This window comes from Neofelis nebulosa, chromosome 3, assembly GCF_028018385.1.
Source record: "Neofelis nebulosa isolate mNeoNeb1 chromosome 3, mNeoNeb1.pri, whole genome shotgun sequence".
Classification (NCBI taxonomy): Eukaryota; Metazoa; Chordata; class Mammalia; order Carnivora; family Felidae; genus Neofelis; species Neofelis nebulosa.
In genome coordinates this window covers 177,066,458-177,084,911 of record NC_080784.1, presented here as the reverse complement: position 1 = coordinate 177,084,911, position 18,454 = coordinate 177,066,458, and the positions used below count along the sequence as shown (strand labels likewise).

The following is an 18,454-nucleotide window of genomic DNA, read 5'->3' as shown; positions in this document are numbered from 1 at the left end:
GCCCATCTCTTGTGACGAGTGTGAAGTGAGGGCAGCTCTGTGGGATTGAGCCCTCAACGCGTGGGGTCTAATGTTCAATCCTAGTAGCTGCTGTGAGAACAGTACTGAATTGCAGGACAACCACTTGGTATGTGGAGAAGTGGTTGGTGTGAGGAAAAACCCCGCAACATATTTTGTGTCTTCTAGAAGTACTATGAGTAAAAACAGTTCACGCAATGTCTACATTTTCAGTTGGGGCTTGAATCTGCATATGTGAAAATGAAGTTTGTTATTCTTTAGGTGATTATTTTTTCCTCAAAATTTGAGCCAGTAGACGAATTCTGACAGATAAAATGAGTACTCGACATGGGAGTATTTTTGAAGTTGCTAAGTAATCGCTAGTCCTTCAAAGGCCTCTGACAATTGCTTCTGACCTGCAAACTACCCTGTGATATGCTGATTATTTGTGGCAAATGAATTAATGTGGTTGAGCTCACAGACACTGACTTATGCCTTTTCTGTGTACTAAAGCTATGGAATCATTATAGATTATTAAAACATATTAGGAACTTGTTATTCCTGTCTTATGAAGCAATTACAGGAATACCATAAACAAATATATAATGAAATGTTAAAATATCTGATCAATAAGGGGTGCCTCAGTGGCTCAGTTAAGCATCTGACTCTTGATTTCAGCTCAGGTAATGGTCTAAGTGTTCGTGGGATTGAGCCCCATTTTGGGCTCTGCACTGAGTGTGGAGCCTGTTTGGGAGTCTCTCCCTCCCTCCTTCTGCTTTTCCCCGATGCACGCTCGCTCGTGCACTCTCTCTCAAAATAAACATTATGTATATATATTTGATCAATAAGTGCTATGAGATCCACCACCATTATTTTAAGCAAGAGTTCCTTTTAGGAAATCATTATGGAGCAAATTGTAATCAGAGATTGATTTTAAAAGAGGATTGCATTTGAGTAGGCTAAAAGAAGGTAAATAAAAATACAGCTTAAAAGCAATGTAATATTCTTTCTTTATTCCTTCAAAATGTGAAGGAATTTTTCATATATTGTTGATAAAAATTAATATACTTATCAAGCCTACTAAGAAAAAAGGTATTCAGAAAAGACTCAAATCTCATGAAATTAGTATCTTTGTAGGTTGTGTGATAATTCAGGTCACTTTTACAAGGTGTTTTTATATACTGGCTAACAAATTAGACAATAATGGAAAAGAACCAACATGATTTTATTAAGTGATCTATAAGGAATAAAACCACCACTAGCCATGTAAAAGTAGATCACCCAAGCTTTCTTGGGATAATACAAACAAAAACGTTTAAGTATAACTTACCTAAAACTCCTGTAGGGAGTGATTATTTCAAAAGACTGTTTTACAGTTCGGACCACTTGCTTTACATTTGCAACATTCATAGGAATTATGGTAATACCAAGTCCACTCCTAAAATCCTAGTTGGGAGAAAAATATTAACACATTATAAAGGAACAAAATTATGGATTTGGAAAGTACCACTATATTCCTTAAAATCCAATAAATCCTACTAAATTTTACCACACATATATATGTAGAATTAAATAAATCATTAAAGATGAAATGACAGTGGTTTTAAGTAGGCACTCTAAATACATGATAACCCAGGGCCATTCTAAGCTGGATAGTTGGGCTACGGATCAAAGATGGGCTTCTTTCACATAAAACGTTAAGCTGTCCAGGACACAGATCTTGAACTACACATGCTTGCTTTTAAAAGGTAGCCACTTTTTCATCTTTATCCTTTCAGAAAGGGAAACTAAGAGTTAACTAGTCCTTACCACATGCCTAGCAATTTTCCACTAGGGGAGTCAAATGGCACTCTGAGGTTGGTATAATTAGTATTTATAAAAAAGAAGGGGAAGCCAAGGCCCAAAGAGATCAATGTCACATGTAGGGTGCAGCTAGCTGGACATGGCAGAAAGGGACTGAAACTCAAGCTGCCTGATTGGTCTTTCTTTGCTTTACTATGCGATGTTACCTGTGCTCTGTCACATTTTCTCCTTTACATCTCACACAAAAGCATTACTTATTTTACAATTTTATCTCATTTCCAATATTTTATTACTTTCCTCCTCCTTCAATTAAATTCTTAAGCTCCTTTAATACTATTTTGGTATGAAAACTCTCATCTGTTCAATACCTACAGCTACTGTGTTCACTTTGTCTCACCAAAACTAGAAACTGTGCAAAAGGTTACAAAGTCTTCCTTCTAAAAGCATTAAAGTTTGAAATATTATCAAATCATAGGGTTTTGGAATTTGACTTATCACATTATCTCAACACTTTAAAAATATAATTATTCTCTACCTCAAAAGATTAGTTATCTATGTGAACAGGTTCAGATTAAATGTGCTCCGAATTCCTAAATTAAACCTGACTAGAAAAAGTAGCCATACTAAAGAAAAACTAAAAAATATATATATGTTTATTTATTTGTGTGTATATACATATTAAAATATATATCTTATATATAAAATATATACATCTAATATATATATATCTAATATATCTAATGTCCAATATTAGATATATACATCTGTATATATAACCTATACAGAGAAGGCCTGTGATATATTTTTTTCTATTATTTTGCAACACTTAGTGTGTCTGTGCATCTGTGAGATATATATATATGATGTATATATGTATGAGATATATAGATATATAGATATATAGATATAGATATAGATATAGATATAGATATAGATATAGATATATAGATATAGATATAGATACATCTCACAGGCCATCTCACAGGCCTTCTCTGTATAGGTTAAAAATACTATTTTCCCATCTTCCTTGCAAGCTAGGAGGGTAATATGTCTTAGTTTGGATCAATAAAATATAAACAATTCCTGAGGTGGGGCTGGGGGGACAAATCTTGGAAGAAGAAAGACTTTTACCCCACACCATTCCATCTTTCGTTGAAAATACATCTAGAAGCACAGAAGCCATCTTAGGACATTAGAATCCTTGAGAGGAAAAGCGTGAGGACAAATTCCTGTACCTGAGGATGCTGGGGTGAGAAAAAAGTAGGAAGACCTTGTTCCTTGGGGGCATCAGCTCTCTGCTGCCTATACCAAGAGATTTGTTAAAACAAACAAATCCCTATCTTGGCAATCCTTGGGGTTTTTGCCATTTGATACTAATGCAATCCTGACTGATAAAATAAGGGAAATAAAATAATGTTATAACAAATTGCCCCCACTTGTAAAAGTATCCAGAGTTTTCATTCATCAATTGCAGAAAAGCCTCTCTACATTTTTTTTAAATGTGCAAGTGTTTAGTTAGAATAAGGAAATGACTCATTCATAAAACATATCAACTTGATTTTTTTTTTCTGATGAAAGTACAAATAGCTTACTCTATTAGGAAAAAAACAAGTCAGAAATTGAATCAGTGATATAAAAGAAGATGCACAGACACGCTAAGTGTTGCAAAATAATTACAAAAATATACTTCCACTTCGTAAACTCATTTAAAAATCAGTACCTAATGTGATCTATATGGACAAGGGGAATCCAACTTTTCCAATCTGTTCTATTTTAGTAAGTTTCAGCATATAGGTTCAAGGTTATACTTATAATTAAAAAAAAAAAAATTCTCAATTGTCCATACCAATTCTCCGGCTAGATAATGTAACTGTTGAAGAAACTCCCAAGGCAAGTGATTGAAAATTCAAATTCTCTTTTATAAATGAAGAAATAAAGTAGGGGTAACAAGGTAAGATTTTTTCATTACTGAAGTATAGTGGACGTACAACGTTACATTAGTTCCAGGCACGCACACACAGTGATTCCACCTCTCTGTAAGTTGTGTTCTGCTCACCACAAGCGTAGCTACCATCTTTCAGACAAGGTAGGATATTTTTAAAACATCTTTCTGGTGGCCCAACTTGATAGGAGTAACTCTAGAACAGACTGCATGTCCTTCAAACAATTCTCCATAATGAAGAACTGACAAGAGCTGGATATGCCAAGTTATATTCTCTGATGAGGGCCTGGCTTGCAGGTACTGTGTGTTACTAAGGGCAGAGATACATACTCAAACCTTCAGACTAGCAGATGGCAAAACTGACCATGTTTTATGGAAACTGATGAGCCTCATCTAGGCTCCAGCTTGGATTGGTGGCCCCTCATTTCTACAAGCAAGGTGTGAAATGTCTATATCCATAAAACTGCAATTTCTGTTAAAATAAGAGAGGGTCAGCTCTAGACCCCAAATCTCCCAAGCAAGGCAAAGATGAGTTTTTAGGCTGGATAAAAACTGTAACCCATTTATCAGCTGCTGGCCATGGCCATATGGTTTTGAGTAATTAGAGTGTCCACTGAACTCACCGACACAAATGGACTGTAAAATGTACAGCAGAGTAACAAAATAAATGCCAGTGCTCTTGAGAGCTATTAAATATGAAACAACTGTTTTTCTTATTAAAAATATTTGTAAACTATAAGCCCCTTTTCAGTCTATATTTAGAACGTATCTAATCCCTCAACACTCATCAAAACTACCCATGTTGATCTCTCCCTACGACCCTGAGATTCTGATCCACTGAATTAGAAAGCAGAGCTTAAGAATCTTCAGTTAAAAAGCAAAACTACAGCCCTATGACTCTCATATGCAGCCAATGTTGAGAAAACTGAATTGGACAGCAGAACCAGCTGCAGAATCTAGACAGGATGAGTCTGCAACAGGTAAATATCAGGATATCAACAGTTCCCTCTGCCTTCCGTAGAGAAGAGGAAAAAAAATGCAATGATTACACAAAAATCATTTGAAATCATTAGGACTACTGGTTAAAAATACCAGAACACAGTGACACATTGGTTTTTCAAGATCCTAGGTGTCCTGGGTAACCACCCCTGTGCTAATGTCTAGAGGATTCAGATTAATGTCTGAAGAATCAGACTTCATTAAGCATATACAGTACACTCCATAATTGGTTTAACATCTATTTGTGCAGTGCTCTGAAGCCTACTGAAAGCCATGAACCCTCATTTGATCTTGTAAATTATTCTATGTAAAAGGCAGAGCAGATATAGCCATTTTTAAAATGGGAAAATTCGTCCTGGCAAAACAGCATTTAGGAAGTACTCAGTGAATGCCAGAAATCATGCTAAGTCCTGAGTCTGCACAAGAGCATAAGACAGGGTACCTACCTTTGGGAAGCTTATAGTCTAAGGAGGAAATGAGAAAGAATTGTAACAAGTGCATGGCTATAAACACTGAATCCAGCCAATCTCTGAAAAGAGAGTTATGTTCATATGAGAGTTTCCAAAGGAGGTGAACCTTGACGAAATAAATGACAAAACCTAGACCAGCTTGATCATGTATACCTCTCCGGCTTCAGTTCACTCATTTGCAAAATGTAGCAGTACTACACTTCATCAGTATGGTGAGGATAAAATCAATATGCTGAAAATGCTTAAAAGAACCCCAGGCACGGAGTAAGTACTACACAGTCTGGTAAGCTACTGTTATATTATATAATTTCTACCTCTTGAATTTGAAACCAACTGACCATATTACCTATGAAAAAGTTAATTACAGGAAAATACACAAATTACTAGCAAACATATATAAATTTTTAAAAATGGGGTAGTGGCTGAGTAGCTCAGTCGGTTAAGCATCTAACTTCGGCTCAGGTCACGGTCTCACAGTTCATGAGTTCAAGCCCCGCATCGGGCTCTGTGCTGAAGCTCAGAGCCTGGAGCCTGCTTCAGATTCTGTCTCCTTCTCACTCTCTGACCCTCCCCAGCTTGTGCTCTGTCTCTGTCTGTCTGTCTCTCTCTCTCAAAAATAAATAAACATTAAAAAAAACGTTAAGGGTTGGGTGGAAGGCAGATGTTAAAAAATAAATTACCTATTAGCTACAATTGTCAGCCATATTCTCATGTTGAAAATTAGGCACAAGTCAGGGATAAGTCACACTTTGAACACTTAAAATGCTATAAACTGGATGGAAAAAAACAGGAGCATGAAAATTCAGAAGGTAATATTACTACAGAAAGCATAAAGCTAAAAACAGATTCTGGAGTAAACAATATCTTACGTTTAATTTGTGGTCATAGAATGTGGGATCTCAAAAAGCATGAATCCCACCACCAGTACTACCATAATGATGGCCAAGTTTGGCAGAACAGATCTGGATACCTGCAAAGGTGTTCATGACCATGTAGGAGCCATGTGGGTCATGACCACTGGGAGTCAGACCTGGAGGAGAATCCCGGATAAGCCATTTACGGGCCGTATGACTACTACCGAGTTATTTACCTACACTCCAATTTCCTTATTTATAAGGACACAGTAATATCTACCTTATACAGCATTATAGTAAAAACTGAGTGAAATATAAATTTAGGGTCTAATACATCCAGAAAATTTGTGAGTTCTAAATACAGAATTTGTCTTCAATTAAAGTATTTATTTACAGTGACTGAAAGTATTCACACTAATGATTCTATCCTATATACTCAGATTAGAATTAATGATAAATAAGTTACCAAGATACTGAACTGGGTTATATGTGTGAATCTGTAGCACAAATGTGGTTAAAACTACATTTTAAAACTACACAGTGAAAAGAGCAAACTACCAGTTTGATTCCTAAACAGAAAAATTAAAGAAGGGTTTGTTAACCCCAAACTTGCTGAAACCTCAAACCTATATTTGGAGATACTGGATGCCAGGTTTCCATGCCAGAAATTTAAGAACTTGGTGCTTAAACATTTGTTGAAAACAGATGTGGCATTGTATGACACTGGCACCAAATTTCCGGGGAAAGACCAGATGCAGAGTTTGGCCAGATACAAAACCCAGAGAATTTGAGGCCACCACCTACACCCTGCTGCTTCTTTCTGTGCCACTCAACCCACAGCCCTATGAGATTGATTTAAATTCTATTAGAGTTTCATTCCCATGCCAGACACCGGGGACATTATGTAGGGGGACGAGGGGGAATGAGTCTCTTGTTATACCCTGATTTGAGAATGTTTAATCAAGTGAATTTATATAGTTAGAACTTCAACGCCACAATTATCATTAAATGGATACACAAACCCACCAAGCAAGACATCTGGTTGTAATGAACTCACTAATACTAACATGATGCTCAAAAAAACTCATCACACACACACACACGAAACATATATATATATATATATATATATATATATATATATATATATATATATGTATATGTATATGTATTTATATGGAACTGGCTGTCAGGACAACCTGATAAATGGAAACCAAACCAACTAACTTAAATTTGCCTTACATCCATTCGCAGAAGTTTCATTCAAACAGCAATACCATGTATATAACTCTACATATGCTTCAGTGTATGTTCATATTTTATTATCTCATTTAAAATTTTAAATACTGGACTACATACTATGTCCACATCATTTCAAGATAAATTCACAAAATATTTTCCAGAATACAGAAAACTCTATCAGCTTTGAAATAAAAAGCAGTTTAATTATATAAACAAAATTCCTACACAATAAAAAAGAATGTAAAGTAAGCCATAGCTCAGAAAAGTGGTTACAGAAAATGACATGATGACTAATGTATTTTTCATATGAAGAGCTTAAATAAATTACCAGAAAAGACAAAAAAAAAAAAAAAATCCCAATTAAAAAAAATGGAGAAAGAAAATCAAGAGACAATTCACAGAAAATAACTTAAAAACAAAATTTAAAAAGAATGATAAGCTCTGGAGTCAAGAAAACAGCTGTAAAGAACCACAAATTCAACAAGCTTATTCTGCAAAATGTTTACTGGGTATCAGCTACTGGCCTGAAACTCCTGAAGACAAGCAGTGAATAAACAATCACACAATTAATTTGAGAATATAAAAATTATAACACGTTTAAGGTTAAAATGAAACTGTTACCTAATTCATGCAGCTAATAGCATTTTAAATGCGAACAATTCTTTAGAAAAAGGTCATAAAAAAGAAAAGGCTACATACAGAAAGCTACCAGAAATCTCATTTATTTTTTTACCACTCTGTGTGTGCTACCCACACTGGAAGGTCAGATCCTAAACAGTAAGCATCCTCTGGTTTCCTACTCTACCCCTAGAGCCTAGAGCGGCACCCAGAAATGAGGTGTCCAATAAAGACCCATTTTGTAAAATGGATGAATATAGAAACATGGGGAAGTGTGGTATAACCTACACACTCTGAAACACCCAACTCATTTTATACAAAGTTGAAGTAACACTGCAAAAAAATTATCATAATTATAATACATTGCAGGCATGTAAAACATAAGCAGAGACAAGGAAGAGAATATTTGTAAAAATTAAACACTGCGTTTGTGAGATGATGTTAAATAAAGGAATGACATGTAATTTATGTGATAACAGCGCCACAGTGTTTTGCAACTGAGTAATTAGGTAGAGAATTTGTGTCTGGTTCTACTTTGCCAAACTCCTCTCTAACAAATGTTTTTACATATCTCTTCATAGTTCTTTTCTACTTTTTACAACCGGGGGGGGGGGGGGGGGGGGAGGGAGGGTTGTCTCAGAAATAAGATCCCCTAAGGCATTTCTCCTACTCAGTCCAGAGCTACTGCAAGTTCCAGCTCCTACAATCTGCTAATGAATGAAAGGCAGAGACAGAGGTAACAGAAAATAATGAACCTCTGAAGGGAGAAACCGGGAAAATGAAAAGTCCATGTTAATTCCATGGAGTTGAGACATGCCAGTGAAGGGTCCATGAGGGGATGGAGACTGGCATGCCCCTTGCCATCATCACACCACGTCTCTTAAAAAAGGCAATAATTATGATAGCCTGTTCTAATAGCTATTTTAACTTAGAAAATTTAAGGTACTGATTCCACAGATTAAGAAAAAGCGAAAGAATTACTGAAAATATATTTGTAGGGATGTTTGACATGGAATCTTAAGGACACGCTTTGGAAGTAGAGAGAAAGCTCTGGAAAGGGTTAAAAATAATCCACAAAATGAGAATACATTTCCAGACAGAGTTCAAGGAACTTATGGGAAATAACAATTTCAAACTGTTTTCCAAACACTGTCCCTTTATGCTGACTTTGCAAATGGAGTTTACTCCACTAGATCATACTCTGGCAATAAAAGTCTACATTAAGAAAAAGGAATTAAATGATATTGTAGGACTCATAAGATGAAAATTGTAATTTCATTTAAAATTTAGATTTTAGCAAAAATAAATACCAGTGCCTACAGTTCAAAACTATGCACAATTAATAACAGTTCTTCAAATTTTCAAAATTCATTACCGCTAATACTGATTATCTTAACATTCCACTTAAATGTTGGCACATTTCAAAATGTTCAATGAGAAAAGAGATATACTTCCAGATTAAAGTTAGTAACAAAAAGAAGTATAACAATACCAAGTTGAAGGATGATGAAGTACCCAATGTTGGTTGCAAGCTGTTTTTACACATTTTCCAATTCTAAAAATATCTTGTTCTCTTTACCTAGATGCTTATAACTTTTTAAAGGAAAAAAAAAAAAAAAAAAACCTCAGAAAAGTGTTTCACTGTGTGTAGTTTTGGATCACATGTCACTGAACCACATGGGATGCCTTATACAATGTGGATTCCAACATTCCATCCCCAGAAATTCTAACTCTACAGTCTGGAATGAGACCAGATAGCTGGAATTTTAACACTCAACTTAAATAATGGCCTTAGAGATAGCAAGCCATCTCTCTTCTTTACACGACACCATTTAAACATAAAGACATTAACTTAATTATCTGAAGCAATTAGTAGCAGAAGAATGAAAACCCAGAACTGCTACTGTCTATCTCCTTTGCTCTAAATGAACGTTTCAGCTTCCTTTTAAATAATTCTTCAACATATTCTACCTTTCCACCTCTATCTTTACTCTCTCTGGAATGGTCTCCTGAGTAAATTATGATAACTATGTATAAATAGAGGCAAGAAAAATAAAAATAGTTCATATGTTAGGGTAGTGTAGGTCAATTTTCCTTGTTTTTTTTATTCTATTCATACTGTAAGTTATGTGGGCAATAAATTCACTATTTTAAAAGTTTAAAAATGAAAATAATTTAGCTTGTAATCAAATTGCATGTAATCAAATGCATGTAATCAAATTAGATCCAATGCAAATTTAGATACATAAGTTCAAAGCTAACATGTCTTACTTTTTATTTTTTATTTTTAATATAGAATTAAAATTGACATATATTAGGTTCAGGTGTAACACTTGTACATTTTTATAAGTAGATTTTTTTCCATATTTAAAAAAAAAAACAAGATTACTTAATGTGTTGTATACTTAAAACTTTCAGAAGGTGCATTGAAACAATGAACTTTTAGTACTTTTCTTAAATGCAAGCTTTAGTACAGCCCTGTGCATTCAGGAGAAAGACTCCCCATTTAGCACATCACCCAAGTTCTTCACACAATCTATTCAACCATGTGAAAAAACCAATGGGCAACTTTCTCCAAGAGAGAAAAGGATACACCAGGATGTAAACGCAGATAAAACTGGAAAGGTAAGTGAGGGCCTAAACATAGAAGGCCTTCCTTGATTTGTCCGTCCAGTCTTGAGCCACTTAGTTATTTAAGACTTGACTCAAGATCAGGTCCCTTAATACCCAGCTCTATACATCATGAGCAACTTTTTAAAAATAACATATACACAATCAACAGTATGCACTTTTTAAAGGTATATATAAAGACACGTTAATGCATAGAAAAGGAACCGAAATATACATAACTGAAAATAGGTGTATGTCTCAAAAGATGAGGAGGGGGTCCAGCATTAATGCTTTCATTTTTAAGAATGTATTCATTACTTGCGTACATGGAAGTGTTTCTAATCTTGAGACTTCATGAGATGCCTTTTTTGCACTTCTCTGTAACTTCTGCGTGAGACTAATAAAGCACTGGGCTCCCTATCCATCAAAAACGCTGGTACTGTCTAACTTTTCCTCCTGGAAGACAGGACATGTGTCCTCAGCAAGTGCACGCCTTGCAGACTACCTCACCTGGTAGAATGTGTACTGAATGCACACTCTGAACCTTCTAAGCAACTAAGTTTTTCAAAGAAAAAAGCTTAGTCTATTTCTAAAAGGTCATAGGCCAGAAATGGTCTTTTCAACATACACTTTAAAAAAGTTTGGTATAATGGCTAAGACGCTAGACTTAGAGTCATACAGTTCTGGTTTTGTTATGCATGAAGATCTGCAATCCTTACTCAATCCTCATTTTCCTCATCTATAAAACACGGAAGAGAATATCTTCCTCCTATATTTGTGGGCAAGATTAAAAGGAAATGTTTATAAATTAATCAGCACAATCACTGGTACTCACCAGAGGGCAGAGTCATTATTGTGTTTTTTATGCTCAATTGCTAATATTAAAGCAATAATTTCATACAACTTCTTTCTAATAGAGAAAGTTAATAAAACTTTTAAAAAACATCTACTTTAGGAGAATAACATATACCCACACAATCTGGCTAGTGGAAGTGATGAAACTAATATCTGAAGTCCATCAACTCTGTGCAAGTAAAAAATGAATACCTCAATTAATCTGGCAGAGGAACTTCCATACCAATAAATGCAAATTATGCATTTTTAAACTCGATTCCAATGAGAAAAGTTTTAATCATCTTACTTCACAGCCAGAAAATGTTTATATTAAGTTCATACACGTTATAAACTGTACATCACTATTCTTTTTTTTTTTTTTTAATTTTTTTTTCAACGTTTTTTTATTTATTTTTGGGACAGAGAGAGACAGAGCATGAATGGGGGAGGGGCAGAGAGAGAGGGAGACACAGAATCGGAAACAGGCTCCAGGCTCCGAGCCATCAGCCCAGAGCCCGACGCGGGGCTCGAAATCACGGACCGCGAGATCGTGACCTGGCTGAAGTCGGACGCCGAACCGACTGTGCCACCCAGGCGCCCCTGTACATCACTATTCTTGAGGAAGATGCTAACTATCCAAGTTATTAATATGCCAACAGTGCTCAATGATGCTTTCCACAGTTAACTGGCTAAGAAATCTTATCCAAAACATATAATGAATAAGACCGTGCTGAGGTTCAGAAGATGCCTTAAAGATCTATAGTTAATTTCTTAAAACTACCATTTGTTTTGAGTTTCTATCTCTATTTTTTGTTATGAAAACAACATTTACATCCCAGCTTTCATAACCCATTATGATGTCTCACAAAATGAGTTTGTCTTAGATCAGATATACAAAGCACACTGTTTAATTCCACAAATTACTAAGTATCTAATATATTTTAGGCTAAAAGATTAAGAATTCATTCCACAAAAGGAGTATTTTCCTATACATATTGAACACCAGATATGTCAGAGAAAGGGAAGTCTACCAAATCAAAGTTAACCGAATTTGTTAGAACTACAACATCAGTCTCCTCAAAACAGTTAACTTCTCTATTAAGTCCTTCTATATTACCCAAACTCAGTAAGTCAACAACTCAAGCCTATTTTATATGTGGCATGTGTGTGTATGTATGTGCATATATGAACCATTTGCCTATAGTAAATTATCTCCTCTGCAAGCAACATATCTGCTCAAAAAAATAAATAAATAAAAATGATGGAAACTCAAGAAAATACATCACCTGTGCCTACTCTTAAAATTTTCTATCATAAAAGAAACAACAGGTGCAGAACTGAGCCTATTTCATCAACAGCTGAATGGTTAATTGGTTCTTAATTAATTATTATCTCACGTAGTTTTATAACATTACTTCAGGTAAGGAATACTCTTCAAAAATTATTTTCAATGATTTTGTCAGTCTCTTAAAAAGATGATGCCTAGCCTCAAATTTGATGTAGATTGCGTTCCTGCCACTGGAGGAACTGAGTAAATTCAACAAAATAACACCTTCTTTGTTACATTTAGTGCAGTACTCAAGGCAAAAGCAAGATGCTATAAAGTAAAAACTCTAATAAGTCTAACGAAGCATAGTTGTTAATGTAATCAAGGAACCGCAAATTACAATAGTTGTAACATAGCTCCTCACCTGTTCATTTTTGCAAAGCCACACGCTGTTTCCACTTAACACAGTAAAAATTTTGGCTTTATACCCTCTCAATTCAAGATATCCACATTTCTCAGGTGCAGCAGCTGCTTGAGACTGCAAGGCAGGGGACTGTGATTTCAGTGCATTTAACAGTATGCTGATCCAGTCATTTCTCTCCTCTGAAAATGAAGACATGAGAAAATACATCCGTACTCATATAAATTATACAGACACAGAAACACGGCAAAGGATCTATTCTCTCTGTAACACATCATTTACAGATTCTTTCCCACAACCGCAATCTAAATGCCCCTGCAGTCTGAGCCAATGGCCCTATTTCCTAAGAGAAAAGAAGTAACACTAGCCAGGTGTTCTGTAACTAATACTGATGGCCTCACCTGGGAGCTTATTAGACTGCAACATCTCAGGGCCATTCAGGACCTGATGAATCAGAATCTTCAGTTTAAGAAGATTCCCAGGTGATCTGAATCTATGTTAATATTTAAGAAGCACTCGTATAGATCATTCATGAGACTGGATTTTTTTCTTTTATCAGAAGTAATACTGAGACCAGTTAACACATTTTACCTGGCAACTAAGTTACTCAAATGCCCAGAAAATCTTACTTCTGTTACTTAAAGCCACTCCACTTAAGAGTATGCAAACTTGATAGTCACTCATCCAATCTATTCTCACCAAACAATAACATCTCATTTTGTAAATTAAAATTTAGTCTTCTCCCTCCATAAAAGCGGAGTGATCTTCAACTATGCATAACACACTGCGTTATGGGAACAGAAATTTGATCCAGTCCCCAAAGAGCAATCAAAGTTGTAAGTCAAGTTAGATATGAACATAGAACACAGAATACTATAAGTGTCATACAAATGATATCAAATAATACACGAGTCAATTCAATGGAGGTACATGATTTGCTGAAGGTCATACAGCAAGTGTAACATTAACAGAATCAAATGTTTTAACTCTCAATTGTTCACAGCACTAAGGGAGTTGAAAAAGGACTGTGTTAGGTCTTGGAATGAGGAGCATTTGAAAAGACAAAACTGGGGTCCGGTGAGGGAAGAGCAGAACTTTATAACTCTAAACAAAGAAGAACACAAAAACAAAGGCAGGAAGAACCAACATCTGTTCAGGGACTGATAGAGAAGCATATTGCTAATTTTGAACTCACAAAGAAATAATAGGAAATACGGCTACAGCTTCTGCAGTACCTGTAAGGAGTTTTGCCTCCAAACTTTATTACAGAGGCAAAAAATAAAAAGTCAAGATTCTTAGCAAGGAAGTGACATGATTAGCAAGATGATAGGCAGACCAAACTGAAACTTGGAGATCAGGAATAAGGCAAGAAAGGCTTGAAGTACAATGAAAATGGAAACAAAAGAACACTTGAAAAGTCAAGACATTAAGGGATAGAAAAAATATCTGAAGTTTTAAATAGGTTAGAAGGTATTCACAAAAATTTAAATTAACTGATAGCTTAGTACCCTGACTTGACCAAAGAATGTAGAAGGTTTCATTTTGTTAAGATAACCACCCCAGGTTTTTAGTGCCCTGGCAGCACCTAGGTGGACTGATAATAATGTGTGAATGAAGGTGGCCTACACAAAAGACGATCCATGGAAGTGGATAAATGTTTAAGGTAAAAGGAGAAGAAATGGACAAATCTTGAGGTATGATTATATCTATGAGGCTGGAAAATGGGCTAGCAAAAAACAGAGAAGTGGTTATCAAGGCAAAAGGAAAAAAACAAAACAAAACAAAAAACACACAACAGAATTCTACGTAGGAAAAATGATCAAGAAGGAAGAGGAAGGAAAGAATAAGCTGGCCCAAGCTTGGAAAATTGGATAGTATCTCAGATCTAAGACCTGTCTGGAAAGAATAACTCCATTGTGGATTGATGTAAGTATCCATATTAGACTTGCTTACATTCCAAATGAACCCTAAGTTATGTTATAACAAGACTTAATTTTTAAATTATCTTTATTCCTGCTCACCTTCAACACTACTAAAAACAATTGTGCCTTAAATGATGAAGGCCAAAGTATGTATTAAATCTCATTCAACAATGCTTTTACTTCAGGTATTTCACAATCTCCAGGTAATAGTGCCCACGTATCAGGAGGAAATAATTTATCCAAATTCCTCAGCATCATTAGAAACTAAAGCACATGAAAATATTCAAGTAACGAAGTCAATGTGAATATGCAGCACTGACTCTACAAGTTTTTTTTAAGTTTATTTATTTGACAGAGAGAGAGAGAGAGAGAGAGAGAGAGAGAGAGAGAGAGAGAGAGAAGGGAAGGTGCATTGAGAGAGGAAGAGAATCCCTGACATGGGCTTGACCCCACAAACCATGAGATCATGACCTGAGCTAAAAATCAAGAGTCAGATGCTCAAATGACTGAGTCACCCTGACACCCCTAGTCTACATTTTAGACCTACATGAACAGACCCAGACTGCACTATGATAATTTTTTACATTTTCAGTAACACAACAAACCTTCCATTGGTTATTACTTGTGATTAGTTTCACACAAAATATTCTTGCCAAGTAAACAGCACAGAATGTTTTTTATTTGTATTAATCTGCATAAATCATTTAGTTTGAAATGTAGATTTTTTTTATTGAAAAGAAACCTACCTTAGGTTTTTATTTTCTTTTAATTTTTTATTGAAATATAAACATACAATGGCCTATTAGTTTCAGGTGTACAACAGGATTCAACCATTCTATCCATTACTCAGTGCTCATCAAGATGAGTGTACTCTTAACCCCCTTTATCTCATGCATTCCGACTGCACCTTGCCTCTAGGAAACCTCCAGTTAGTTCTCCATATGTAAGAGCCTGTTTTTCTTTTTTTTCTTCATTTTGTTTTAAATTCTTAAAATTTAAATTTAAGATTCTTAAATTCCACATAAGTGAAATCATATGGTATTTGTCTTTCTCTAACTTATTTCATTTTGTAGGTCATAACTTTATGAACTAGGCCAAACTGTTTATGGTTTCTATTGCTATTATGTATCTCAGTTTCTCAGGAAAATAATTTGAAACTGGCATTTGTGGCTGTTAGACTTAAACATATTATGGTTACATCTCAACAAATGGTTCTCTTATAGCCTAGAACTATTACCTAGCTCCGGAGGGCCTCATTTACTAATAGGAAGTTAACAGTCATGAATAAATACAAGAATTAATAGTAACATTCAGTTTATTCTTAATTACCCATGCCAATGGAGATAAACAGTGATACAGATAATTCTAACATAATAAAACAGATTACAAGCATCATTGGTATTTGGCTGTGTAATGTGTGTATCCTTAGACATGGGGAATATGCTTTGGCAAGTCATAATATTGCAAGTCAAATATTGATTTTCCCTTGGGCTAAATGTCTTGGGCAAAGCAAGATACTATGCTAGCTTCTGCCTACTCTTCACACCAAGGTTCTTTTATTCTTTCTAATAACAAATATTTACTGAATGTCTAACTTGATCTTAGCACTGTGCTAATAAGCACTATTCCTTAGAGAATATGCTCTGACCTAAACATGGCTTTGCTCAAAGTAGAGCACTCCAGGTTGGAAAAAGGGAAAACAAACAAAATCACCACTTTCTTATAATTATTCTAGAATGTAAATAAAAGATAATGATCCCCTCAAACTAGTTTTTGAGGTTTTCAGGAATGAATGCCAACTACTGTAAGAAACAAAAAGTAAAGGGGCACCTGGGTAGCTCAGTCGGTTAAGTGTCCTACTCTTGATTTTGGCTCAGGTCATGATCTCATGGGTTCATGGGATCATGCCCCACATTGGGCTCTACACTGACAGCACTAAGCCTGTTCAGGATTCTGTCTCCCCACCTCTCTCTGCCCCTCCTCCACTTGTTCATGTTCACTCTCTCAAATAAGTAAACATTAAAAAAAAAAAAAAAAAAAAAAAAGTTAAGAAACAACAACAACAAAAACCAACAGGAGAGACAATATTCTCTGACCACTGCATTTAGGAGTAGGCATATTCATTAGCAGCATAAAGGATTGATTATACTAGGGATAATTATACTTGGGTAACATGAGGGCTGTGTATAAGATTAGTGACAGAAGCTAATGCTTCAGATGGACCTTTACTTTTGATATGCTAATATAACTGAACCAAAAAGTCCTCAATGTAACCCATGATCAATTTTAGGGAAGAAAGTACCTGCATACACCATGGCTGTTCATAAAATCAATAACCATTCATTCACACAAATATTTCCTGAGTGCCTACAAGGTTCCAAGACCTATTCTGAATACCAGGAATGCAAGCATGAACAAAACAGACCACAGCCTTACTCTCCTGGAGTTTGCCCTCTGGTCAAAGGAGGAAGGCAATAAAACACAGATATGTAATCTATTATACATTGACAAGTGCAAGGGGACAAAGAAAAAGCAAGGGATGGAGCACATAAGAAATATCAACTTCTTAAGCTGGGTACTAGAAAAGCCTCAGAAAGAAGGCAATGGTTAGGCCAAAGCCTAAAGAAAGAGGAGGTGATGGAGCAAGTCAGGAGGATGGCTGGTGGAAGAGCATTCCAGGTTAAAGAAAGCAGCAGTCAGTGCCAATGCCCTGGAGCAACAGAAGAATTGTTGAAATGCAGTGAGTGAGGGAGAGCACAGAAGGAGATAAGGACAAACAGACCAGAACCAAAGCACGTAGGGGCTCTTGGACAGAAGTACTTTACTCTCAGTGAGATGGAGAGACAACACAGCATCTGAAGTGGATGGACGTGATCTGACTTCTTTGATGAATGATCCCTGACAGCTGTGTAGAAAAATAGGCCTGCAGTCGATCAAAGGAGGTTATTACAAAACCCAGATAGAGGCAGTGGCTTGCATTAGAGTCGTAATGACAGAGGTTTTGAGAATTAAGAATGCAGGCATATTTCCAAAGTCGAAATGATCAGATGTGCTGATGGACTGGATGCGAGATATGAAAGGAAAAGATTCAAGAAAGACTCCACAGTTTGCGACCTAGTATGATAATCCACCAACGTATACAATGGAGAACTTTTTTTTAAAGTTTATTTTTTTATTTTGAAAGAGAAAGAGAGAGCAGGGGAGGGACAGAGAGGCAGAGATAGAGAATCCCAAACAGGCTTCATAGTGTCAGAGCAGAGCCCGATGTGGGGCTAGATCCCATGAAGCGTCAGACTACGACTTGAGTCAAAATCAAGAGTAGGACACTTAACCAACTGAGCCATTCCAGCTGCCCTGACAGTGAAGAACTTATAATTCCCCTGGCTCTCACTCCAGCCAGTTAATGCTCCATGACTCACTTCTAAAAACATTGACTATTTCAAGGCAGATAAGTCTACTTGTCCAAAATAACTGA

The 18,454-nt window shown here is 35.8% G+C and overlaps 1 protein-coding gene across 3 annotated transcripts in view; it reads right to left on the bottom strand.

Moving 5' to 3' along the window:
• ARAP2 (ArfGAP with RhoGAP domain, ankyrin repeat and PH domain 2) overlaps positions 1 to 18,454 on the bottom strand; it is a 199,470-nt gene that overhangs the window by 127,710 nt on the left and 53,306 nt on the right. For all 3 annotated transcript variants that reach the window (XM_058722887.1, XM_058722888.1, XM_058722886.1), the window contains exons 9-10: positions 13,061 to 13,239; positions 1,328 to 1,443 (exon numbers count right to left, since the gene is read on the bottom strand). In XM_058722887.1, the coding sequence (XP_058578870.1) occupies positions 1,328 to 1,443; positions 13,061 to 13,239 (295 nt within the window). The remainder of the gene's footprint in view (positions 1 to 1,327; positions 1,444 to 13,060; positions 13,240 to 18,454) is intronic.